The 27,888-nt window shown below is 39.4% G+C and overlaps 1 protein-coding gene across 2 annotated transcripts in view; it reads left to right on the forward strand.

Moving 5' to 3' along the window:
• Positions 1 to 27,888, forward strand: part of LOC128694939 (neural cell adhesion molecule 1-B-like) — a 216,112-nt gene that overhangs the window by 104,053 nt on the left and 84,171 nt on the right. For both annotated transcript variants that reach the window (XM_070094367.1, XM_070094366.1), the window contains exon 3: positions 21,342 to 21,474. In XM_070094367.1, coding sequence (XP_069950468.1) covers positions 21,342 to 21,474 — 133 coding nt within the window. The remainder of the gene's footprint in view (positions 1 to 21,341; positions 21,475 to 27,888) is intronic.

The following is a 27,888-nucleotide window of genomic DNA, read 5'->3' on the forward strand; positions in this document are numbered from 1 at the left end:
TCTTAATCAAGATAAAGGAGATGAAGCAGAAAATGTGCATTACTCTGATAGCATTTATTTAGATGGTAAGAAAATATTTGATCCTGAACCTTACAAGAGTCTAATCCACTTACAGGAAGAGCAAACGAACGGTCAAGACCCTTTGCTGGACAGTGTGTGTCACACTGGGTGAAACAAGATACCGACATATCCATGTTTGCAGATGCTGCAGAGCAAGGAAAAGAGGGCTAAGATATCCTGAACAGATTGCAGGACTGACTGGACAGGTGGGTGTTGCTTCAGGAGACTACATCTGACCTGTCCTGCAATACATCACGCCTTTAGAGCCCTCACCTGATCAGAAATGTGAGAAACTAAGATTTAAAATATATCGGTAAGACAGTAGTCTCGGAGCCTTGAGGAATAATCTGTGAAATAAGATTTAGAGAACTAGGGTGGACAACACGAGTCAGAAGAACCAAGAGAGATGAGAACTTAATTCAAGGGTCGATAGGGCACACACAAACAAGCTGTGTACAAGATTGAAAGGTCTGAAGCTATAGTTACCAGTGAGACACATGCAGTAACAACTTAAAACTCGACCCCCCCACACTCAGATATGTGAGTGCGAGTGGGTGATTCATGCAACGGTTCATAACCAGAAAACCCCATAAATGCAATAGAGAGAGACTGGTGTTATACTGGCAAACTTTTAAATAGCTTTTAAATATATGGATGGTGAAATGCTGTAAATAAATTTAACAACATACGTTAAACCAAAATTGGAATATGTTGCTGTGGTTCAATTTCACCTACTCCAAAAATAGAGAATAAAAAAAAATTCAATGTTACAAATGGATCCGTGTATAAAAATATGATTTACGAATGAAAATAAAATACGAAGCAAATAATAAATACATAACTATATATAAGTTCGTCAGGGAACACATGGAAATTATCCAGGGAAGACGTCTTGATACAATCAATAACGTTAATACGACACTACAGTTTCAAACACGGAAACTAACGGGGCAAAAATAGAACTAATATATTGACTTTTAAGTCGAGCTGAAGACAACTAGAATGGGAACCTCGAGAGATAGTGGAAACCTTAAATATCTACAAGGCAAACAAAGCCGTGAAATAATTCACTGACTTTTTTTTGGGGGGGAGGAGAGGGGTTTATTCTACTTAATTTGTACTTACGTATGCCTGTACCTAAATAAACTTTCTTACACTACGTGTCCTGTCTTCATTTTGTAATTATGAAGCAGAGTTTCATAATTACAAAATGAAGACAGGACACGATGAGTATAGTTCTTATCTAGTAACTACAGACAAACACTGGACTCCAGTGTAAATAATATAGTGGTAAATACGACCACTGAATGCAGATATCACAAGCTTAGCTTTGCCTGAGTAAATACAAACATTGAAGACATGACACCACGAGAACAATTATGTTCGAGTAACTAAAGATAAACATATGGGCTCATTTGTAAATATAACCAAAAAAAATTCTACAGTCCTCACACCACTTGAAATCTGTTTAATTGGCTGGGCTGAGAAAATGAGCTCGTTTTCGAAAACTCATCTGGGTAAGTACTCTCACACAAATGATGCATGCATTCAGATCTTCGCTCATCAAACAGGTTCCAATAAATTCTCCTAATCTGTAATGTTTAAACTACATCTAATTCAAGCGCATCATTAAGGCCACAATTCACATGGACATTAACAACAGGTATTCTTAGTCACTAAAATAAATCTTAAACACTTATCAGTACATGCACAGCAAGACGAAAGCATATATTTAAAAAGTATATACACAGATTCACACTCCTTGTAGCATACACAGATTCACAATTCTTAAAGTAAATAATGCATAGATATGCACACCTGTCGTGATACATACCCTGTGGTTTTTAAGAACACTATTTTTATATATGAATAAATGGATTTATTCATAAGAATATACATTTAAATTTACACTGAGCAACAATTCTACTTAATAACGAATCAAAATTTAATTGATATCATCGGCTACCAACGAAATATATTAATTTCGTGAGTACAAACTAATTTTAATCGATTTACAAATAAATACCAGATGAGTGTCTGTCACTGGACGATCACAGGAAGGTATCCACCGTTTCCCTTAAGATCAACCCTCAATGCACGCAAAAGGAATAGTACAGAGTGAAACACAAGTTTCTGATACAGCCATATATCAACGTTGAAGACTAAGTCGATCAGAGGTTATTAGCAAGTTATCATACGGTTAGCAATAACACAATTTCTTCAGTAAAAATGGAAAACTGGGATCTCCTCACCATAAAACCAATTCCATCCTTCCATTATGGAAGATACGCCATCTTTGAAAGATTCATGCAAGTCAAAAGAAGCGTTCAATTATCGCATGGAAACCAAAATCCAAATCTGAATCAAATCGGGACTTAAAGACCAATAACCAAGAAGACCTTTAAGCAAAATGCATCACACATGAAGCCGGCCAGAAGAGAAATTCTCAAGTTATCACACGGAAAAAATACCCCACAGTTCTTTTAAATTAGAGAAATTTTAACCTATAGAACACGATAGCATTCTGAACCTTCATTTAAATAAGATAGATAACCTTTGAAAGTTTGAAGCCCATCGGAAGAGGCGTTCTCAAGATATCGTTCAGAATCCTTGGAGGAGTTTGTAAGAAGAAAGAAGTATTCTGACATCTACTGCTGGTATTCTATTTGTAAGAATTCCCAACAACCTCGGCAGCCTTGAGAAGACGAGTAGTGCCAAATTTTATGGTAAAAATTATTTTCATATATTTGTGTTACTGAAATCGCCTATTTAAAAGGGAAAAAAAGAGTATCGTTAGTCTGTGTCACAGCTATTTATGGTTGCAGGGGTCGATACATATCTCTTGGCCTCGCCTGCATAGCCACACAGCCGCCTCAGAATTCTTGCCGAAGACTATTTGACTTGAAGCATAATAATTCTTTGTCTTTTCAGGATTATTTTTTTTTTTAAGAAAGAACAACGCCACTGTGAAATCACCATATATCAATGTACAATAATATCCCACAAGGAGACAGAAACTCCTCCTCTGCTGAGGAGGACCACAAAAAGGGAGTCGAAATATACAGATGAATAAATCCCCCGAGTCTGTGTCTCCATGTGGTCTAATACTGAGCATTGACAAGTGTTCGTTACACTTTATTCTTATCTCAGCGTGTTAAATATAGTGCGTACCTGGTTATGTTTTTGTCTGTTCTAATGTTTTATACGCAACTATAATTTAGAGAAAATTATATAACCTTTCAGTCTTTGAGGTAAAAAAATAAGAGTAATGTAATCATCAGCAACAGACACCAAGGGGAAGCGCTAAGCCCGTAAAGCATACAGTGCTCATGCGGAATAGGAAGTAATTAGGTATAATATGAGGAAGGGAAGTGGAGCTCTAATTCTATTGGTCATGATCTTTCACCCACACGCTCAAATGTACTTAAAATTAAATTCGTATGTCATGAGTACTGAAAAAATTAAGTGTGCGTATAAAAATAATAGTCTCATGTACAAGGACAACAATGAGTCTGTTGTCATATAAAAAGATTTTTGCGTCTCGCTCCAATTTTGTCAATTGTTGAACAGAAAAAAAGATTCAGCATTGCAATTATTGTGAAACAGTAATTGACTTGCGAACGACAATACCCTAAATAACCTCTAGCCACATGACAAAATGTAATGAAAAATCTATATGAATAAAATCCCAAGGCTTTTGGAGATATATGAAAATGAGTTGAATTCGACAGCAGCTTCAAAATATGATTTTGGATATAACGGCAATAGACAGCAAGCTTCCCAGCTTTAGTGACTTTTGTTGTGGCTTAGTTAAATTTTCCAATCATATTTTACTAACACAGTAAAAATTTTCTTTTCCATACATATTTTGTTTGAAATTATAACCAACCAGTATGAAGTCACCAACAGTCTGCTCAACAAGACGTTTTCATTGATAGAATAGGGACTAATAATTCTGGCAAAAGACCAGCTGATGGGACGACAATAGTCTCTAATATGGCTCTATCAACGCTGTTTTGACACGGTGTATCTACTCTAAGACGTATATTTCACTCGATGTATATCCACCGGGGGCAGCAGTTAATATCTAGTGTTTTGATGTATATAATCACAGTTTTTTGTTGTAATCATTCTCTTCACGTGTTCCACTTTAATTGCTCGTTATGCTTACCCCTTGATTTTAATAGGTGAGAGAGCTCTATTGCGTCTGTCCCAGGAGTCCATACTCTGTTTCTGGTTTTCTTCTGCCTCCTTAATTTTGTATCCTTGCATTTTCTGGGGATGAATTCAGGTGTCACAAGTCTGATAAATCCTGTAATTTGCCCAGTTCACTTTTTAACTTTTCCATATCCTCGTCGACATCATAAATTGAACATCATATGCGAACATAGATACATTATTCATTCACATATACCAGAACCAGTACCAGGCTCAAAATCGATCCATATACCATCCCACTATATCTACTTCCTGTCAGGTACTCTCTGATACACTCTCAAATATTTAATGTTGTTCCTGTCTGCGCCTCAACATTTCATTCAGGTCTTTAGTGAGATAGTGTCAAATGCCTTCTTACAGTCCAAGAGTATGCAGGCCACCCATCCCTGTCTCTCCTTGCTTTGCAGGAGTCCAGCTCGTTTCTTATGACAGGATTTAACCTTTCTAAACCAGTGCTTTGCCCTGTCTGAATTATCTTGTATAGAATGCATGTTAATGAATCCGGAATGACTTAATGTTTCCTGACTTTGTGTATGTGTGTGTGTGTATGTGTGTGTGTGTGTGTGTGTGTGTGTGTGTGTGTGTGTGTGTGTGTGTGTGTGTGTGTGTGTGTGTGTGTGTGTGTGTGTGTGTGTGTGTGTGTGTGTTTGTGTGTGTGCTTGCGCGCGCTTGTGGTGGACCCCATTTGCCATCCTAAATTATTATGACATCGCCCGCACTCGTACTCGTCCGCTGACTCCTGAATTTTGACTGATCACTACTGCAGATTGGCAATTGTCTGTCAATTGGCACTTACTACCTAGCGCATCAGGTTCATTAATCTCTCGTTAGACTGGACACAAATCGTTACTACACATGAAATTATTATCTCGCTTGATGGGGTAAATTGTTATTTGTAGACGGAAGCTGTATAACAGTCTGCCCAAAGGAAGTGTTGATGTTTATTCTCATCCTTATTCTCATTCTTTCTCTCTTTCTTTTTCTCTCTCTCATTCTCTCTCATTCTCTCTCATTTTCTCTCTCATTTTCTCTCTCATTTTCTCTCTCATTTTCTCTCTCATTTTCTCTCTCTCATTCTCTCTCTCTCATTCTCTCTCTCTCATTCTCTCTTTTTTTTTTTTTACACAGGGTTTGACAAGGTTAAGGATCCCTAGCTTCATTGACAAGCTATTTACAGGTTAAGGATTCCTAACTTTATTGGCAAGCTAAGAGCTGTTACCTACATCAGATCATTTGAAAGCATTTTTATTGTTATGAGACATACAAGTAGGGAACAGGATGAAGTTGGAGCCATCTGTGGGCCAGCATTTTCATTTGATCAACTGACTTTATTTCGTTGACATCATTATGCTGTACGAATGTGTTCCATACTCGAGTCATCCTGGGTATATATGATCTCAGATGGAGTGATGTTCTGGAGGAGGGTACAGCCAGAGTGAAGTTGCTGCTTTCTGCTCGTCTTGTGGCATAAAAGCTTGTTTCACGCTGTCCTCGAAGTGGATCCAAGTGTGGTATTTTGACAATATTGGCCTTGTACATAACAGTAAGGCCACCCACATCCCTCCTATGTTGAAGGCTCTGCTGAAATGACAGATCTATCCAGGATGGGTCCAGGCGAGAGATGAGACGTCTTGCTCTGTTCTCTACTCTGTCAAGCAGTCGCAGATGAGAGGGGGGGGGGCAGGCAAACCAAGAAAGTGGAGCATACTCAAGGTGTGAGCGTACTTGTGCCTCGTACAGGATCTTGCAATCCCTACTGTCAAGCAGATACGAGATACGGCGAAGTGCTGTAAGCTTCCTGGCTGCCTTGTTTGCAAGATTTACAACATGGTTCTTCATGGTTAGTTTGGAGTCAAATTTCACCCCAAGGATATCAACTTCTTCTCCAGGTGCCAACACCCTCCCATTCATCCTTACTACTGCACCAGCATTACCATCATGGTGCCTAGAGACGATCATCATTTGCGTTTTCTCAGGTGCAAATGTCACTTGCCATCTATTTCCCCAAGCTGATATAGCTCTCAGCTGGTGATTGATGTAGTTTAGAGCAGCTGGCATTTCTTCTCTTGGATAAGTGAATGTCAGTGTACAGTCGTCTGCATATGCATGTGATTCTGGGATGAGATGAAGAAGGTCGTTGAAGTAGACATTCCATAACAATGGACCCAGCACGCTTCCTTGTGGAACACTTGCCCCAATAGGATGTCTTGCTGATTCCGTTCCATTGAGAACTACACTTAGAGATCTACCATGAAGGTAATCACTGAGGAGACATAGCGTAGAGCCTGCAATTCCCAGTGCTTGAAGTTTTGCTAAGAGGCCCTGGTGCCACACCCGGTCGAAAGCGCCAGCAATGTCCAGTGCTACCACACAGCTGACTTTGGATTCATCCAGTGACTGGTGCCACTTAATGGAGAGGTTTAACAACAGATCAGCAGCAGAGTAACCTTTCCTGAAGCCATATTGACGATCACAAAGTAGTGAGTGGTAGTCAAAAAACTCTGTCATTTGTCTTGAGATTATTGTCTCAAGGATCTTACCAGTGATTGACAGGAGTGACACTGGTCTGTAGCTGCTGATTTCTGCTCTGCTCTTCTTTTTGTGAACAGGGACTACATTTGCCTCTTTCCATAGAGAGGGCCATTTACACTGTACTAGGCAGTGCTGAAAGATGCGAGTTAGAGGTGCTGCTAGCTGGTCTGCACATCTTCTCAACAATCTTGGGCTCAACTTGTCTGGGCCCACAGCCTTTTCTTGGTCAAGTGATTTAAGAAGGAAATGCACCTCCTCCTGCCTTATTGTCACCACTGACAGTTTTGACACAGTTCTTGCAGCTAGCCAAGGAGGGTCCCTTGCTGGATCAGGAACTTGCATTTTGGTAGCAAAGTGCTCAGCAAAGAGGTCTGCCTTCTCTTGACTACTAGTAGAGGTGGTCCCATCCTGTCGATTTAGAGGTGGAATGAGTTCATCAGGCAGATAACCTTGTCTGTCCTTGACCAGGGACCACCAGGTTTTGGAGCCTACCCTACCTGATGCTAGCTTTCTTTTAGTGTCCACCTCCCATTTAGCAATGGCCCACTTTTGAACGTCACCCATATGCCTACAGGCTTGGGTGTGCAAGTTCCTGTTATAGGTGGTAGGATGTCTCTTATACCTTCGCCATGCTTTGTACTTAGCAGTAGCAGCCTCTTTACAATGAAAGCCAAACCAAGGCTGATCTGTAGGCTTCGTCACATATTGCCGGTGAGGAATGTGTTCTTGTTGTAGATTAAGGATGTGTCCAGTGAAGGCTTTCACTTGGTTGTCAACATCTCTCTCTCTCTCTCTCTCTCTCTCTTTCTCTCTCTCTCTGCATATTATTTCACCTTCCTCGAGGAAAAGCATATTATATATACACTTATTATGCAGCAACATAGCTTAAAGTTAATCTGTAGACTCGATTTACGGAAAATTTTCGTCCCATGTCCAAATTATGATTTATCCGATGAATGATTAACTAGTGGAATGCTGTTCATGAGGCGATTTATTCTAGTTAAAAAAAATGTGATGGTTTCTCGTCTTGTTGTATAATAGCTGTCTTTTGGATATCCATGGAGACCTTGAGTCCGTCGATTTGTGAAATAACAGTAAGGTTACCGACATTTTCACGGGATTGATAACTCTTGAAATACCACCTCCAGTTTGAGTCGACGCTTCAAGTGAGTTAACTGTCTAGAAGAGACAGGAAAATGGTAGACCAGCCACTTAAGGTGGAAATAGTCTTGGACTTCCTATGACGTTTTGCAACCACTGCGAGGAAAGTTACAAGCGTTTTCATTTTCACTCTTTTGTATGCTACTTTCCTCATCTTGTTTTCATTCTTGAAGCAAATGTCAGTTTTTATCCCAGAAATTCCACTCCATTATCGAATGTCAAGATTCCATTACTGAATTTTACGCCTACGCCATTACTGTTTTGCTTCCTCCATTACTGAGTGTTTTGCTTCCTCCATTACTGAGTGTTTTGCTTCCTCCATTACTGAGTGTTTTACCTCCTCCATTACTGAGTGTTTTACTTTCTCCATTAATTCTCATACAAACTTCATTACTGACATGAGACATAGAAGCCATTACCCATTATCTCTTTTTACCCCCGTCATTCCCAACTCATCCTTTTCCCTCTGTTCCTTTCTTAGTTTCTTAACCCATCCTTCTTTCCTGTTACCCAAAACATCTTTTACCTTCCTGCTTCCATTTCCTCTTTGCCTATTCCTTCAACCTATTCTCCCGTGTTTCCTCTTCATATGCCCTCAAACAAATTCTCTCAACCGCTCCCACTTCCCTGTTCCCTCCCCTCCACAGCTATCCTCTCCCTTTTTTCCCTTACCTCTCCTGCTCTAACCCATTCTCACTTCCCCTTCCCCCTGCTTTATGCCTCCCTCTCCCCTCTCACCTCCTCTCACCCCTACCCATCATCGCCTGATGCGAGGCCACAATTACACGTCGATCCAGCGGTCGGGTCTATTGACCAGCGTCCATCTTGGCCAGCGGGGAAACTGAATTATGTTTTAATTACAACGAGGAAATATTTTCTCTGGGCGACGGGTGCGTTGTCGAGGTGTTGGAGGATTAATGTGGTAGCGGACATATTTGTGGTGGTGACGGTGGTGGCAGTGGTGGTGATGGTACTGGGGGGTGGGAAAGAGGTTGTAGTGGCTGTTGGTGGTGATGATATTGATAGTAGGAAATCTGTGCCTAGCACGAAATGCCCTTAAGGGCACTTATATTCAGCTGGAGAATCTGAAGTTCAAATAAGCTAATGGAAGATGATTATTTTTCTTCATAGTGAAATGAGGGGAGTGAATAAATGGAATGCATTCGGGAGGGATGTAGTGGAAGGCAGCTCAATACATGGATTCAAAAGCAGATACGACCAAGCCCAAAGAGAAGAATGTGAGCTACTCTAGTTGAACGATATAGAAGCACTGGGCCCAAGCGCTAAATCTAATTTCCGCAGACACACCCGAGTAAATAAAAAAAATGACACAAAAACAGTAAACCTCACTAACGAAAATTGGCCTAGAGTATGTCACCAGAGGCAACCCTCACTCGACTAACAACTGCAATATATACACACCAGACAAAATGAAGAATTAGACATGTTCATCTTGTCAGTATTGTATACCATATATGTACACATCTGACAGATTCAAGAACAGCGTTCAGGTATCTCTACAAACGGCACTTCAAGACTGGGTGAATGACGTATGTGAGATTTACCATAAAGTATAATGCATCAGCAATGAGCCTTCGCCTGAGAGACAGGTTCCGAAAACGCAGAAAATTTAGAGATTCGATAGAGTTATCCTGGATCTTGGAGCAATGATTGTCGAAGAAAAACAAATATATAAGCCTATAGAGAAAATTTAGAGAAGATGCTATTACGACGTACGAAATACTCAATGGACGGCGACAATCATAGACAAGTTGAATGAAATTAGGAGCCCAGAACAAGGAAACGAATATAGAAGATGAGAAAAAAAACCGAGTCGACTACTTAATTACTCTAAGAGTAATTAAGTAGTCGAACGAACTAGATAAGAAAATAGTAAAAGCAAATTCCTTCCATATTCCACGAGTAAGAAATATAACGTCAAGAGACCAAGAATATTGTGTGACCATCTGTGAGCTGACCCGCGCGCCCAGAAGTCAGGTTTCGACTCCAACAGCACCCACCCAAAAACACCCACCCACCCGCGCGCGCACACGCACACACCCACATACAAAACACACTAGAACAACGATAAAAAAATGCTTTATAAATCATTTTTTTATGTCAGGGATGCTGAGGCGAGCGAGGCGAGGCGTGTGTGTGTGTGTGTGTGTGTGTGTGTAAAAACGAGGCATGTACGTATCTGTGTATGTGTGGGTGTGCACGTGTCCATGTACAGTACCAGCCTCCACTAATGCATTCATCATTCTGCGGACAAGAGCGACGGGAAGTGTATTAAAAGTTACCTGAATCGCCGGGCCAGACCTCGTTCTCTTGGGCAATATTGTACGTGGACAAGTGAGGTTAAGGAGAAGACAGGGAGGGAAGCAGAAGGCAGGGAGGAAAGCAGAAGACAGGGAGGGAAACAGAAGACAGGGAGGGAAGCAGAAGACAGGGAGGGAAGCAGAAGACAGGGAGGGAAGCAGAAGGCAGGGAGGGAAGCAGAAGACAGGGAGGGAAGCAGAAGGCAGGGAGGAGAACAGAAGGTAGGGAGAACAGAAGGCAGGGAGGAGAACAGAAGGTAGGGAGAACAGAAGGCAGGGAGGAGAACAGAAGGCACGGAGGGGAGGAAATAGCTGGGTGGAAAAGAGAGGGGAGAAGGATCAGCAAAGTGTGTTAGGAACAAGCGAGAGAGGTGGGGAAAGGAGGAATAGGAGACGCAGAGAGAGAGAGAGAGAGAGAGCTCTGTGTTGATAAGCCTTACAGTGTGAACAGGAAGGTGGGGGGATTTCGTTTTCCTTTCATATTTCTCGTTGCTATTATTTTCCACCTCTTTAATCCTATATTTTCTTTACGTTACCAGTTGTATAACACTTTGTAGATTCCTGTTTTTCTCTCGTTCCTCCATTTTAACTATTTTGTTGCAAAATCTCCTCTCTCTCTCTCTCTCTCTCTCTCTCTCTCTCTCTCTCTCTCTCTCTCTCTCTCTCTCTCTAATGAATGATCTTAATCACCGAGATGTATTTATTTGTCCAGTTTATTATATATTCATCTAAAGACACAAACTATCGTTTAGACTTGACTAATTTAAAAAAAATAATAATAATTCCTTGCATTTGTTAAATTATTTTGTAATACAATATATTTTAAACCAGGTTCCAGTATAAAAAAAAAAAAACTGATCAAATTTTCGTTTTTCTAGCCCATTAACTTTAGTTTATTTATATACACACACAGTGTGATTAATCGCATTCTATTGAATTTTTTTTTCCGGCACGTGTTTTAGGAATACTTTAAGCCCATTAGAGTCTATACTAAGCTTTTTTTTTCGTTCTACAGTCTGACAAGACGTTGAAAGACCATTAACTAAAACAATGATGAATAAGTTTTGTTTTGTGGGAAAATAAGTTTTGTTTTGTGGGAAAGTTTCGATTTATGTCGCGTTTTTCACAAACGTTTAGTCAGAGGGAAACGTAGTCACAGCAAGACCTTGCTCTGCGCTTCTGTATTCGACAAACACAGTGAAAGGCAGAATGAACCAATAGGCCTGCTGTAGTGCTCGTTTTTTTGTGCGTCCAGCTGCGCTGTGCACCTAAAATATTTGCATATAAAATGGCTATCCTAGTTTTCTAGCGTTAGGCTGAAGTCGGTTTCTAACCAAACTGAAAGCATTTCTGATATCTTTTACTCTGTAATGCGAATTATTCCAGTAGTTTAAATTACGCCCCGCCTCTTCACTGAACGCTACTAAGTCCTCTCTCTCCCTGCTCCATGAGCTTTATCATACCTCGTCTTAAAGCTACGTATGGTTCCTGCCTCCACTACAACACTTGCTAGACTATTCCACTTCCTGTTTACTCTATGACTGAAGAAATACTTCCTAACATCCCACTGACTTATCTGAGTCTTCAACATCTAAGTGTGACCCCTTGTTTCTGTGTTCCCTCTCTGGAACATCCTGTCTCTGTCCACCTTGTCTATTCCACGCAGTATTTTGTATGTCGCTATCATGTCTCCTCTAACTCTCCTGTCCTCCAGTGTCGTCAGTCCAATTTCCCTTAACCTTTCTTCGTAGGACATTTCCCTTAGCTCTGGAACTAATCTTGTCGCAAACCTTTGCATTTTCTATAATTTCTTGATGTGCTTGACCCGGTGTAGGTTCCAAACAGGTGCTGCATACTCCAGTATGGACCTGACGTACACGATGTACAGTGTCTTGAGCGTTTCCTAAGGCATCGGAATGCTATTCTTAGGTTTGCCAGGCGCCCATATGCTGCAGCAGGTATCTGGTTGATGTGTGCTTCCGGAGACGTGCTCGGTGTTATACTCACCCCAGCGTATATTCTGCCTGAGGTCTTCTTTGCCCTTCCCCGATCTTCATGACTTTGCATTTGACGGGGTTAAATTCGAGAAGCCAGTTGCTGGACCAAGTGTCCAGCCTGTGCAGGTCTCTTTGAAGCCCTGCCTGATCCTCATCTGTATTAATTCTCCTAGTTAACTTCACATCATCTGCCAACAGGGACACTTGTGAGTCTATCCCTTCCATCATGTCATTCACATATACCAAAAATAGCACTGGCCCTAGGACGGACCCCTGTGGGACCCCGATCGTCACAGGTGCCCACTGTGATACCTCATCACGTACCATGACTCGTTGTTGCCTTCCTGTCAGGTATTCTCTAATCCATTGCAGTGCCCTTCCTGTTATACGCTCCTGATCCTCTAGCTTCTGCACTAATCTCTTGTGAGGAACTGTGTCGAAGGCCTTTTTGCAATCCATGAAAATGCAATCAACCCACCCCTCTCTCTCGTGTCTTACTTCTATTACTTTATCATAAAACTCCAAAAAGTTTGTGTGTGTACTCACCTATTTGTACTCACCTAGTTGTGGTTGCGGGGTTCGATTCACAGCTCCTGGGCTCGCTTCTTCACCTGGTCACTACCCGGTCACTCTTCCCGCTCCGTGAGCTTTATCGTGCCTCTTCTTAAATTTATATATGGATCCTGCCTCCACTACATCACTACCCAGGCTATTCCACTTCCTGACAACTCTGACTGAAGAAATACTTCCCAACATCCCTGCGGTTCATCTGCGTCTTCAGCTTCCAACTGTGACCACTCGTTGCTGAGTCCTATCTCCGGGACATCCCATCTCTGTCCACCTTGTCTATACCTCTCAGTATTTTATAAATCGTTATCATATCCCCCTCCCCAACTCTCCTGTCTTCCAGTGTCGTCAGGTCGATTTCCCTTAACCTCTCCTCGTAGGACATACCCCTTAGCTCCGTGACTAGTCTTGTTGGAAACCTTTGCACTTTCTTTAGTTTCCTTACATGCTTGGCTAGGTGAGGGTTTCAAACTGGAGCTGCATATTCCAATATGGGCCTAAAGTACACAGTATACAGGGTCCTGAATGATCCCTTATTTAGATGTCGGAATGCTGTTCTTAGGTTTGCTAGGCGCCCATATGCTGCGGCAGTTATTTGATTGATGTGCGCTTCAGGAGATGTGCCTGGTGTTATACTCATACCAAGATTCTTTTCCTTGAGTGAAGTTTGTAGGCTCTGGCCCCCTAGACTGTACTCCGTCTATGGTCTTCTTTGCCCTTCCCCAATCTGCATGACTTTGCACTTGTGCGTGTGTGTGTGTGTGTACTTGGTTTCTTCGTTCCTCTCTCTCTCTCTCTCTCTCTCTCTCTCTCTCTCTCTCTCTCTCTCTCTCTCTCTCTCATATTTATTGATCATCACTGCCCAGCGTCCAACAACCTTCCCTCACCCCACCTTCGCTCTGTCTTCACTATTTATCTTCCTCATGCAAACTTGTTTTTTATTTTGTTATTGGTCTTCCCCCGGTTTATGTCTTTTTCTTCTCATTATTGCGCTTTTCTCACATGTTCGTCGATTATATATCTATATATATATATATATATATATATATATATATATATATATATATATATATATATATATATATATATATATATATATTAATATAAAAGTATATCTGTTGTCGGATATCCCTCATCTGCTATTCATAAAATGTTACATTATCGTAAATATATAACGAGAGACGCATTGAATTTGGATTACAATATTATCAACTCTATTACAAAACCGATAGGCACTACTGCATTTAATAAATTTATTACGTATTTGTAGTTAAACGTTGCGCAAAACCCACGATATTCTCGTTGAGGCAACGAAATGCATTTATTATTTTCGTTTCCTCTTGTTAGCATTTTACCGCTAGTAATCGAGGTTTAAGTTTTATTTTTGCGATTTTATATATGAATGCTTATCACTGATGATAAATTCAATGGTCTTTGCTTCGATTCTGCGTCATAAGCCCTGTTGCTTCATAACACGTTCTGGTGCTGCGTCACAAGCCCGGATGTTGCGTCATTAGCTCTGAAGCTGCGTCATTAACCCTGACATCGCGTCATAAGCATTCTTCGCAGCTGACTGGATGAACACACAATTACCTCAGCCTTGACTGGATTACATCACAGCCATTTACACGCCGAGTGGCCGAAGGGACAAGTATGATATTGACAATTCATTGAAGCTTCTGCTTGTTTAACCTATACACTGTGTCGAACTGAATATAGTGTGGCGCTAAACTCGTATAATAATAATAATAATAATAATAATAATAATAATAATAATAATAATAATAATAATAATAATAATAATAATAGTAATAATAATAATAAAATAATGATAATTTCTGAAAGTACATGTACAACGTATATAGATCACAGTTGACATCAATGATATACTATACAGAAAGTCACCTTGTTATGCAGAGCATTTCGGGAAAATTAGGTGGTTAATTTTGTCACCAGGATGCGACCCACACCAGTCAGCTAACTCCTAGGTGCCTATTTACTGATAGGTAAACAGGGACATTAGGTGTCTTAAGGAAACACGCCCTAGTGCTTCCACCCGTACCGGGGATCGAACCATGGACCTCAGTGTGAGAGCTGAGTGTGCGCTAGTAGCAACCTACGTCGCTACGGTGCTGGAGGCTCGCGCCTCACCGTTCAACTTGGCTGTTGGTGATTCAACAATAAAATACCAGCGATATGCATAAATGTTATATTTTGTTACATCTGACTTAATCCATCCTACAACTTAGCGTGCGTGGGGATGCCAACGTTTTAAACCTAAGGGACTACGACATGTCACGCGCTGCCAGACGTAGCACCAGTTTATGTTATTTCATTATTGTTCGTTTGCCTTTACTTTAATACAGGTTAATTTACGTCACCCTAAATGAACGAATGGCGCATTTCTGACTCGGATAAAGTCGAAAATGCATATTGCAGAGTAATCTTAAATTGCGACAATGTTCGGCTCTGTAAAAAGATTTATGAAGGTTTTCAGAGAGTGAAACTCTGTCCTAACTGGCTATTTATTCTATGACACATGCGCATGAATAGGTATCTTTACTACTGACATGTTTCGCCTGCATAACAGACGATTAATGTGGTTTAGTTGCTTCACTGTCCATGGCATCCCAGGCTCCCAAAAGCCCAACCCTCTCTACATCAAAGGGAATATTACAGAGTACAGATAAGTTTTTAATACAGTATTAGCAACGAAGATCTAAAGCCAATCAGAAGAGGATTTTACAAGTTATCGCACGGAAACTATTTCAGTTTCTTCAGTAAGAATGGCAGATTGGCCCTTACAGAGCACAAAACCAATTCAAACTCTCCACTAAGATATAGAAGCTTTATAAGTTTAAAGCCAATCCGAAGAAACATTCTCTAATTATTTCGCAGAAACCAGTATCCCAAATACACAAGTTTGAAGACTCTCGGGAGATGCAATATCAAGTTATCAGTATTGAAGTTTTGAACATAATCAGATAAGACATCTACGAATTTGAAGATAATCAGATAAGACATCTACGAATTTGAAGATAATCAGATAAGACATCTACGAATTTGAAGATAATCAGATAAGACATCTACGAATTTGAAGATAATCAGATAAGACATCTACGAATTTGAAGATAATCAGATAAGACATCTACGAATTTGAAGATAATCAGATAAGACATCTACGAATTTGAAGATAATCAGATAAGACATCTACGAATTTGAAGATAATCAGATAAGACATCTACGAATTTGAAGATAATCAGATAAGACATCCACGAATTTGAAGATAATCAGATAAGACATCCACGAATTTGAAGATAATCAGATAAGACATCCACGAATTTGAAGATAATCAGATAAGACATCTACGAATCATAGCAAGAAAACCAACATTTTTTTTCTATTTTAAATAGAATTTTCAAAAATGCAACGAACACATTTGAAAAAGCACTACTATATTTTCCCCTTAAAAGATGCACCAGTATTTAAGGTTTATAAACCGATAAGAAAAGGCATTCTCTAATTAGTGCACGGTAAATTGTTTAATAAAACTGGCAAATTTATACTTACACTAAGAAAAATTAAACGCCCGTTTTCTTTGGAAAAAAAAAAACCCACCACTGCTGAGAGTTGAAAGCAACCAGAAGATGCATTCTAGGTTATGTAGTACCCAACAAATATGCTTCAGTGCAACGTTAACCTAAAAGATATCATATTCCTAAGATGATTAAAACCATTAAGAAAGGTAAAAGGACACAAGTGCAACTAATGTGGCATTTTATTGTGGCAACGTTTCGGTCTCCAGGAGCTTTATCAAGCCGTAACGTCATGAAGGATACTTGTATCATTTTACCTTCGAGGATAAAAAATTATTTAGGTAATCATTTTCGAAGTTTTTCCATCTAGAAAAGGACACGACATCATGATCTCAGACTTTTCTCTGTGTTCATACTTTAACATAGTTTGCCCTAACCTACAACAACATCCACAGAAATTGTGATGACGATTATCATAATCATTGTTAATATAAATGGGGAAGAAAAAATCTAGCAGGAGGCATAAAACTCCCGAGGAACAGGAGGAAATCAGGTTTAAAAAAAGGGATGGAAGCTCCATTTCTTTGGATTTAAATCCCTTTACCAGCATCAAGGCTTCTCCATACTGATGGAAGAGGTTAGTTTAACGGGGAAGATGGAGAACCTATAGAACACTGACCGTGTGCACTGAAAGGATGACTCTCACCGGTTTAGTGCTTTTCTTTTTAAATAATCTGCGGAAATAATAGGTACATCCAGGTCGAAATCTGCTGTCAGAGATGATTATGGGGGTAAACCGTCCAGCAGTGTGTTGTACTCTCATGATGTGACCCAACTTTTGCCTCTCGCAGAGGTTTACAGCATCTTTTGTCGAGAAGTCTCTCACTCTCACACTTCCTCTCTTCTCTTTCTCTCTCTCTCTCTCTCTCTCTCTCTCTCTCTCTCTCTCTCTCTCTATATATATATATATATATATATATATATATATATATATATATATATATATATATATATATATATTACATACATACATACATACATACACACACACACACCCCTTCCACACACATACAAAGGAGTCATTCATGACACTACACTGTGTGTGTACGTCAGGCCCATACTGGAGTATGCAGCACTACTATGGAACCTACACCTGATCAAGCATGTCTACAAATTAGGTAAAGTGCAAACGTTTGCACCAAGTCTAGTTCCCGAGTTAAGGAGTATGTCCTGTGAGGAGAGGTGAAGGGAACTCACCATGATGACACTGGAGGGCAGGAGGAATAGGATATTATGATAACAATGTATAAAATACTGAGAGGAATTGACAAGGTGAGCAGATCCAGAATGATTCATAGATAGGATACAGGAACATGAGTATACAACTGGAAGCTGAAAACTCATATGAGTCATAGGGATGTTAGGAAATATTTCTTCAGTCTTAGAGTTGTCAGGAAGTGAAACATAGCTTTAATAAGAGGTACTGTAAGGCTCTTGGTGACGAGGGAAGAGGCCTGGCCAGGTGCTGTGAATCGACCCCTGCAACCACACATAGGTGAGTACACACAAGCGCGCACGCGCACACACACACACACAGACACACACACACACATTATGATTACTTTTATTGCCCTTTTGGTGGACGCAAGGAACATACAGAATATTTGCATACTAGAACTCATTTGCATACAAGTTGCTAACATGACAAGCAACCCTACTTGCTCGAATGCTTTCAATTAGTGAGTTCAGAAAATGGGATTCTAACCCAACCCCTGTTTCTTTGATCCCATTACACAGTGAATAACTACTAAATCTCATTACGCCCTGAGAACTGTTATTTCACATTCAACATTTAACACTACTGTTAAATGGGATGCAATTTAATGGGAACTTTGCCGAACGGATGTTAGATAAACACGTATTTAACAACCCGACGAGCTCCACATATCTTCGATTATTTCTACACTCTTGTCAAAGATTTTTGAAGAAAAAATGAGCAAATATTGAATAAGCCAATAGTAGCCGGAATTTTCCTTGAAGGTCAGTCCGCTTTTAAATCTCTTATTTACAGTTATTAGAGAAAATGTTCAACAATTATACGAACTGCATAAAGATTCTCTGTACATATATTATGAATGAAAACAAAAAAGTCGAGTTTCTAATTTGGCTCATGACATGCATTGTAAAAACTTCCAGGGAACAATGTCCAATAAAAGGCTTAAATTTGGCATTTTATGGAGCAAATATCAAAAGGAAAATACTTATAACAAGCAAACTTAAAATTGCAATTTACAATGGGCTTTACCTGTTGTAACAACACCATCTCACTCACTCTCGCATATATATATATATATATATATATATATATATATATATATATATATATATATATATATATATATATATATATATATATATATATATATATATATATATATGATAAGGTGGAGAGAGAAGCAATGTGGCAGATGTTGCAAGTGTATGGAATAGGTGGTAAGTTACTAAATGCTGTAAAGAGCTTTTATGAGGATAGTGAGGCTCAGGTTAGGGTGTGTAGAAGAGAGGGAGAATACTTCCCGGTAAAAGTAGGTCTTAGACAGGGATGTGTAATGTCACCATGGTTGTTTAATATATTTATAGACGGGGTTGTAAAAGAAGTAAATGCTAGGGTGTTCGGGAGAGGGGTGGGATTAAATTATGGGGAATCAAATTAAAAATGGGAATTGACACAGCTACTTTTTGCTGATGATACTGTGCTTATGGGAGATTCTAAAGAAAAATTGCAAAGGTTAGTGGATGAGTTTGAGAATGTGTGTAAAGGTAGAAAGTTGAAAGTGAACATAGAAAAGAGTAAGGTGATGAGGGTATCAAATGATTTAGATAAAGAAAAATTGGATATCAAATTGGGGAGGAGGAGTATGGAAGAATTGAATGTTTTCAGATACTTGGGAGTTGACGTGTCGGCGGATGGATTTATGAAGGATGAGGTTAATCATAGAATTGATGAGGGAAAAAAGGTGAGTGGTGCGTTGAGGTATATGTGGAGTCAAAAAACGTTATCTATGGAGGCAAAGAAGGGAATGTATGAAAGTATAGTAGTACCAACACTCTTATATGGATGTGAAGCTTGGGTGGTAAATGCAGCAGCGAGGAGAAGGTTGGAGGCAGTGGAGATGTCCTGTCTAAGGGTAATGTGTGGTATAAATATTATGCAGAAAATTCGGAGTGTGGAAATTAGGAGAAGGTGTGGAGTTAATAAAAGCATTAGTCAGAGGGCAAAAGAGGGGTTGTTGAGGTGGTTTGGTCATTTAGAGAGAATGGATCAAAGTAGAATGACATGGAAAGCATATAAATCTATAGGGGAAGGAAAGAGGGGTAGGGGTCGTCCTCGAAAGGGTTGGAAAGAGGGGGTAAAGGAGGTTTTGTGGGCGAGGGGCTTGGACTTCCAGCAAGCGTGCATGAGCGTGTTAGATAGGATTGAATGGAGACGAATGATACTTGGGACCTGACGATCTGTTGGAGTGTGAGCAGGGTAATATTTAGTGAAGGGATTCAGGGAAACCGGTTATTTTCATATAGTCGGACTTGAGTCCTGGAAATGGGAAGTACAATGCCTGCACTTTAAAGGAGGGGTTTGGGATATTGGCAGTTTGGAGGGATATGTTGTGTATCTTTATACGTATATGCTTCTAAACTGTTGTATTCTGAGCACCTCTGCAAAAGCAGTGATTATGTGTGAGTGTGGTGAAAGTGTTGAATGATGATGAAAGTATTTTCTTTTTGGGGATTTTCTTTCTTTTTTGGGTCACCCTGCCTCGGTGGGAGACGACCGACTTGTTGAAAAAAAAAATATAAAAAATATATATATATATATATATATATATATATATATATATATATATATATATATATATATATATATATATATATATATATATATATATATATATATATATATATATATATATATATATATATATATATATATATATATATATATATATATGATGCTGCATTATTGAAAATTAGAAAGATGTTTCTCAAAGGTTGCGGGACTTTCCAGTTGTGGTTGCTTGTAGGTGTTTGAGTTTGGGTGAGGTAAGTGATTTTTGGGGAATGAGAGTCAACCAGGGTAATGGGGGGTCAGGTGTGATGTTGTAGATTTCGTCTTTTTGTGGCAGATATATTAGCATGTGTAAAATAAAAGTAATTCTCAGCCAAATGTTACTGCAGATGGCATGCAAACACGAAAGATTTGCAGACAATTAAGAAATATACTTATAAAATATTACGCATACATTCCAAGCAAGTGTATTTATTATAATTGTTGAACATAAGAACATAAAGAAGGAACACTGCAACAGGCCTACTGGCCTATGCGAGGCAGGTCAAATTCTCCCACCGGCTCAAGCCAGTGCCTTGACCTGTTGAAAACGGTTGTAATTATATCAATGGGGAAATACTAAACCTGCAGAGGTCAGCTTTACTTCCTTGAATCTAGAGCCCTTCACCGGTCTAAAGACCCATCTTTAAGGCAAAGCTGAAGACATAACTGGGTACATATCCTTCCTATGTTGCAGAGTTTCATTGCGAAAATTAAGTTATCATTACCATTGTTACTGACAAAGAATGCAAAGGCATTTGGGGCAGGGGAAAAGCATTTTGAAAATCAACGTTTCGCTCATTGCAGAGCTTAATCAAGTTCTACCATGAAAGAAACATTATTTTGCAAGTCTTTCTACTGCACTTGTCGGCAATAACTGCTATCCCTCAACAGCCACAACAATTATATATTCAATCCCATTTTCCATAGGAAACCTGACTACAAAGACACAAATTTGAGAGTCAAATGTTAGAAGCCCTAATATCAGTATAGAGATTAAAGATGCCTTTTAAATCCTGGATAATCTGAAAGCATTTATATTTAAACTCTTATTATTTCCCGACAGGTCCTTTGACAGAAGTCTTCGCTATAGAGGGGGGTCGAACCCAGCTGCCCTGTAACGTTACTTCCCCTACATTAGGAGACTCCCCCATCCTCGTTCTCTTCTACAGTGGCGCTACGGGACTTCCAATATACAGGTGAGTTAGGGTGTCCCAGGGTAAATAAATTTGGAGTATGCTGGAGCTGGTGGTTACCTACCAGTGATTATCTTTTTGTTTTGGAGATGTGTTGAAGGTGTGTTGCAGGTATGTTGGAGTAAAATTGTTGGAGTGTGTTGGGGAAAGCGTGTTTCTTGTGCATGTGTGTAGCAGAATTTATGAATACAATAAATGAGCCTTTAGAGAAATTGCGTTTTCATGCATTTGTTTCTTTGTTGTATTGTTACTCTTCTACCTTTCTCATTTTTGCATCTCCTTTACATTTATCTATCTTATACTTTATCTCGCTCTTACATCTCCTATTCCTTCATCCCCTTTTCACATTTCTTTATATTTTATCCTCAGTCTTACACTTTTCATTCTTCTGTATCTCTTGCTACTTTGTGCCGCGATTTAAGTAGATAAATGGTTCGGAGAACCGACAAGTTGATGAATTAGACATATGTGCAACACTTGGGTATCTTAATTGAAGAACATTAGTAGTTTGAGGTAATCAGTCCCTCAGCCTTCAGCCTATGTAATCAGTCCATCAAACTCGAAAAGAATACAGTATATACACGAAGAAGTTGCTTATATACTGTCGGCAGGTGAGGCATTTGGATTTGTCAAATGTGATACCACCTACGACTGCTGCACCTCACCTGTCTACAATGTATAAGCAACTTTTTCGTGTATATGCTGTATTCTTTTCAAGATTGATGGACTGATTACATAGACTCAAGACTGAGGGACTGATTACCTCAAACTACTCCTGCTCTTCGTCATTCTCCTTTGTATGGACTGATGAAGCCACTGTGTGGCGAAAAGATACATCAATAAAGATCCCCAAATCGCCTCGATTTATCTTTCTCTCTTACTATTTCCTCCTGTGGGGGTGAGCACAAAATTAAATTTTTCAATATGCATCACCTCATCAAAAAAAAAAAAAAATAACTAGAGTGAAACAATTAGACACTTATCAAAACCAAATTTAGTATTGACTTCAAAAGAAATTAAAAAAATAACATATTTTTTATCCACTTGAAATAAACACTTGTGTTGCAAAGAACAAACTGGAGATACAAGAAATACTGGACAAAATACAATAGTTTTGTATCCCACATTTTAAAATAGAAGTAAAAAATTGGGATACCACTTAACGTAAAAATAATGTACTGAGGAAGATCCCAGAGTATCAAAATGTTTCATTTTATGATCTTTTTGAAGAGATTTCTTAAAATTATTGAAAAGTGTTATTACATACACACAGCTTTAAGGAGAGGTAGGACAAGGCTCTTAGAGCAGTGAGTGATCTAGTATCATCCAGCGGAGAGGCGGGACCAAAAGCCGAGACTCGAACCCTACAACCACAAATAGGTGACCTCACACACACACACACACACACACACACACACACACACACACACACACATTTTTATATTACAAAAGAAAAAGTAGGAAAGTTTCCGGACCTAAACCAGTATTTTAGGAAAACAATTCTGCGAGGGAGAGATATAAGCAAAATATAAAAATTGTTCCGCAACGTATATGTAAAACAGACTCAAACAAGTTTCCAAAATGCATTGCAGATGAAACAAATGCAACTGGTTCACCAACGGGACTAGAAAAAAAAACATGAAAAAAAGGGAAAGAAAAAACTGGAAGCAATGCACAACTCTCCGAGACCCAGAAGTTAATAAACCTGACGAGCTGTAAATTACTATACCTATATAAGGAGCCAGAAATTAATTTGAAAAATAATGTAACTCGAATCAGGACAAAACTCTTTTGAAAATTTTGCAAAATAATATTAATGGGGAAAATAAAAACAGAATATTAACAAGTAAGGTAAACTACGTAATTGTTAATTCAGAGAAGGAAATTTCTGAGATATTATATATTGAATATCCAGTGTTTTTAGGAAAAGAAAAGACAAATTAACATTATCTACCAACGTAAGCCTCAAAGTAAATAAAGATATAAATAAACATGTGGAGATTGGAACAGCAAAAGACGTTTTGGGCAATAAAAGAAGATGCAGAATTAAACTTCTCCAAATGGAAAATGTTTGAAAATTAATTAAAAGATTGAAACCTGGCTGACCAATGTAAAACTTTTCGCATTCAAGGCAAGGGAATTGCAAAGCTGGACAATGTACAGAAATCCTTCACAGCTTGTATTAACTCGGTTAAGAATTTAAATTGCTGAGAGAGCTTGAAATCCCTAGAACTTAACCTCCTTAAATGTAGGTGAGAAAGGTGTGAAAAAAAAATTATCCATAAAGGGGATTTCAGCCCTCTCAGCCCCGTTCAGGCCCCTGAGGGACTCAGAAGGAAGTACACTAATGACTTCAAAAGACAGGGTAGCACCCCTGAAGGTCAGAACAGTACCACAAGATGAATCATAATTTAAACCTGAAAGGTATTGGAGAGATTACTCCCGAAATGAGTACTTATGAATACAAGAGGCTTGGCAGAGGGTGCTGGATACCTCAACTGAAAGCAGGGGAGCGATGAGCACTCTGAGAGCACTGAGGTACACTTGAGGGACCACGACTAGACACCCTCCCGTCATGCTTAAGGGAGATTACCAACAAACCCCTAGCTGTCTTCGAGAGGGAACTTGACAATTTCCTCAAAACTATTCCTGATCAGCCGGGTTGGAATTGGACTGAAGGCGGCTGACAAACAGCATGACCGACCAGGCCACCAGCCAGGAGGCTTGGTCTGAGATCGGGCCGCAAGGGTTGGTGACCACCGGAAGTGACCCCAGGTAAAGTCAAAGAAAACCCTCCATGACAGAGGTCCCACTCTAGGACTAGCAGGAAGCAGGTAAATTAACTTACCATGGAGAGCAAAAAATTACTTTAGTCCTCCAATGAAGAAAAAGAAAACTTTCATCCCTCTAGGGAATAAAATTAAATAAAAATTACTTTAATCTTTCTCTGAGGTAAAAACAAAGTCATCAATCTTCCAAGAAGGTAGCAGAAAGATCATAATCCTCCAAGGAACCAAAAGAACTCAATCCTCCTTGAAGAAAAGAAGAGAACCTCAAAAGTACTTCAATCCTCCACAAAGGAAGGAGAAGCACTTGAAGAAACAAGAAAGACCTCAGTCCTCCAAACAGAAAGCAGAAACACCTCAATATCTCAAGGAAGGTGGCAGGAAAGGAGTAATACAACTCTCTGGGGAGCAGCTGTTATAGTCGCGTCGTGAATACAAGAGTCTGGCCATAAAGTGACCTTTTTATCCTCCACTTACATCTGTTGCTCTACACGTTCCTCTGCTGGTCTTCCTTTAAGGTGGGGTACCTTGATGCTGCCCAAGGATTCTTGATCCAAAGAACTGGAGCTGCCCTCCCTTTGAATCAAACCTGATTACCTCTCATTCCCTGGGAGTTATATGAACCTAACGAAGAGTGGTAGAGACTCGAGCCTCAGTCACTGTAACCGCTAGACAGATGCTACATATTTGTACTCCTATGATCGTAGGTACAATGCACGTTTTTCATGGCTTTATAACAATCCACAAATTCAATGAACTCAAAAAAACAGCATAATTATTTATAACACTAATAATAATGACAAAATTAATAAAAAAAATAGTACTTATAAACACCAACAACAAAAACACCAACAATAATAATTATAATATTGAGAGATTTACTCTTATTATATATCCTACCATTAAATTTTTAAGATAATCAGTCATGATGAAGGAGCAAGAGTAGATTGATACATGTCACCATTATGTCTCTGAGCTTCCAAACCTAAGACGGATGACAAGAAAACCACAGTAATCAGTGCCAATTTTCTTTCTTGTTATAAGATACTAAGTCTCTCATCTGCTACAAATTGTTTTGAGAGAACTTTGGATTGCGTGTGATAGGTTTCAGATCAATATTGTAGGACTGAGAGATGGGGGAGAGGGAGGAGAGGGAGAGAGGAGCGGGAGAGAGGAGAGGGAGAGGGGAGAGAGAGAGGGGAGAGAGAGAGAGAGGGGAGAGAAACAGGGAGGAGGGTACATGAAAGTTTTAGTAGATAGGAATCAGGAATTCTCTTTCTTTCTTGACTGCGGAGGTTAGATAACATGGCAGACGGCCCGTACAACCACCGTACTAGCTTGTTAGAAAGTAGGCGCAAAATAATGCCATATTGGAAACTGTGCATAGATATTGTATTTTAAAAAGAGTGTATAAAGTATAAATTCCTACTGCTGGTAATGATACTGCTGTCTTTACTGTTACTAATACTACCAATGCTGCTACTAATACTACTACTTTCACTTTAAAGATCATTTGTAATATTTATGCAGCCATGTATTAACCCCCAAGTGTCTAGAGTCAACCATCCATGGATGTCGATAAACTAACCTCAGCGTTCAAGTGATTACAGAAACCATATACTGAATCTATTGGAATATAGTATTTGCAAAACGTTTGTCCACTCCATTCGTAAAGGATCGTGCGAAAGGTGAATGACCCACACGGACTGTTGTTGTTTAGAAGGCAGCCTTTTCTTGTTTTTAATTCTCGGCAATATGTTTTTGACCCACAATTGCGTTACAGTTCCTTCTTCAGAGACTTTTTTTTTTTTTTTTTGGCTATTGACAACTTTTATATTCAGTTCGAGTGTATTAGATTTCTTTACTGTGTTTAAGGTGAGTGAAAAATATATCAGACTTCATTTAAGGATGAGAAGATGAAGAGACTAGTGTTGTTGTAAATATCTGAACGGCGTAGCCTCTCTTCGCAGGGAGGATGGGAGATTATATTCAACGAACCGGCCGTATCCCACCAAGGCATGGTGACCTAAAAAGAAAAATCAAAGTTTCTCTTTTTAAATTTAGTAATGCATACAGGAGAAGGGGTTACTAGCTCCTTCCGACATTTTAGTCGACTCTTACGACACGCATGACTTACGAAGGAAGAATTCTGCTCCACTTCCCCATGGAGAGAAGATAAAATAAATAAGAACAAGATCTATAAAGAAAATAGAAGAAAATATATAGGGGGGTATGTATATATATGCATGTTCATGCATATGTAATGTGACCTAATTGCAAGCAGAAGTAACACGTTATATACAGTATCCCGAGTGTTTATGAGAAAAAAAAGACACCAGCAATCTTATCATGTAAAACAATTACAGGTTTCCGTTACACATTCACTTGGCAAGACGGTAGTACTTCCCTAGGCTGTTGCTGTCTACCAACTTAATATCTAGTTTATACACACACACACACACACACACACATATATATATATATTTATTATCACACCGGCCGAGTCCCACCAAGGCAGGGTGGCCCGAAAAAGAAAAACTTTCACCATCATTCACTCCATCACTGTCTTGCCAGAAGGGTGCTTTACACTACAGTTTTTAAACTGCAACATTAACACCCCTCCTTCAGAGTGCAGGCACTGTAATCTCCAGAACTCAAGTCCGGCCTGCCGGTTTCCCTGAATCCCTTCATAAATGTTACTTTGCTCACACTCCAACAGCACGTCAAGTATTAAACACCATTTGTCTCCATTCACTCCTATCAAACACGCTCACGCATGCCTGCTGGAAGTCCAAGCCCCTCGCACACAAAACCTCCTTTACCCCCTCCTCAACCCTTCCTAGGCCGACCCCTACCCCGCCTTCCTTTACACATTCACTTGGCTAAGACGGTAGTACTTCCCTAGATTCACCTCATCTTTCATAGACCCATCCGCTGACACGTCCACTCCCAAATATCTGAATGCTAATCTTTTTGTTATCCTCATAACCTTACTCTTTCCTGTATTCACCTTTAATTTTGTCAACTTCTCTTACCCCGCCTCTTGCCAAGACCCTCGCATTTACTTCTCTTACAACCCCATCTATAAATATATTAAACAACCACGGTGACATCACACATCCTTGTCTAAGGCCTACTTTTACTGGGAAAAAAATTTCCCTCTTTCCTACATACTCTAACTTGAGCCTCACTACTTATCCCCCTATAATTTTTGCACTCTCTTTTATCCCCTTTGCCCTTTATACAAAGGAACTATGCATGCTCTCTGCCAATCCCTATCTAGTTTATACACACACACACACACACACACACACACATATATATATATATATATATATATATATATATATATATATATATATATATATATATATATATATATATATATATATATATAAGTAAATTAACAGTCTGCAAGAAGTTGAAGATGTATATTCACTGGGGATTAAATCCACTTATCCAGCTGTGCAATCTTACTGGAAAGATCCAGGAGATGTATTTATCTGATTAATTCTTCCTCTTTTTCTGGCTAAGCCGTTGGAGTGCCGGTGAGTGGGACGTGTTTACGTTCTCGTATTAATGACTCCGCACAAAAGATTGTTCGATGCTTGAGCTTTTATTGGCAAAGTGA

This window comes from Cherax quadricarinatus, chromosome 45, assembly GCF_038502225.1.
Source record: "Cherax quadricarinatus isolate ZL_2023a chromosome 45, ASM3850222v1, whole genome shotgun sequence".
Classification (NCBI taxonomy): Eukaryota; Metazoa; Arthropoda; class Malacostraca; order Decapoda; family Parastacidae; genus Cherax; species Cherax quadricarinatus.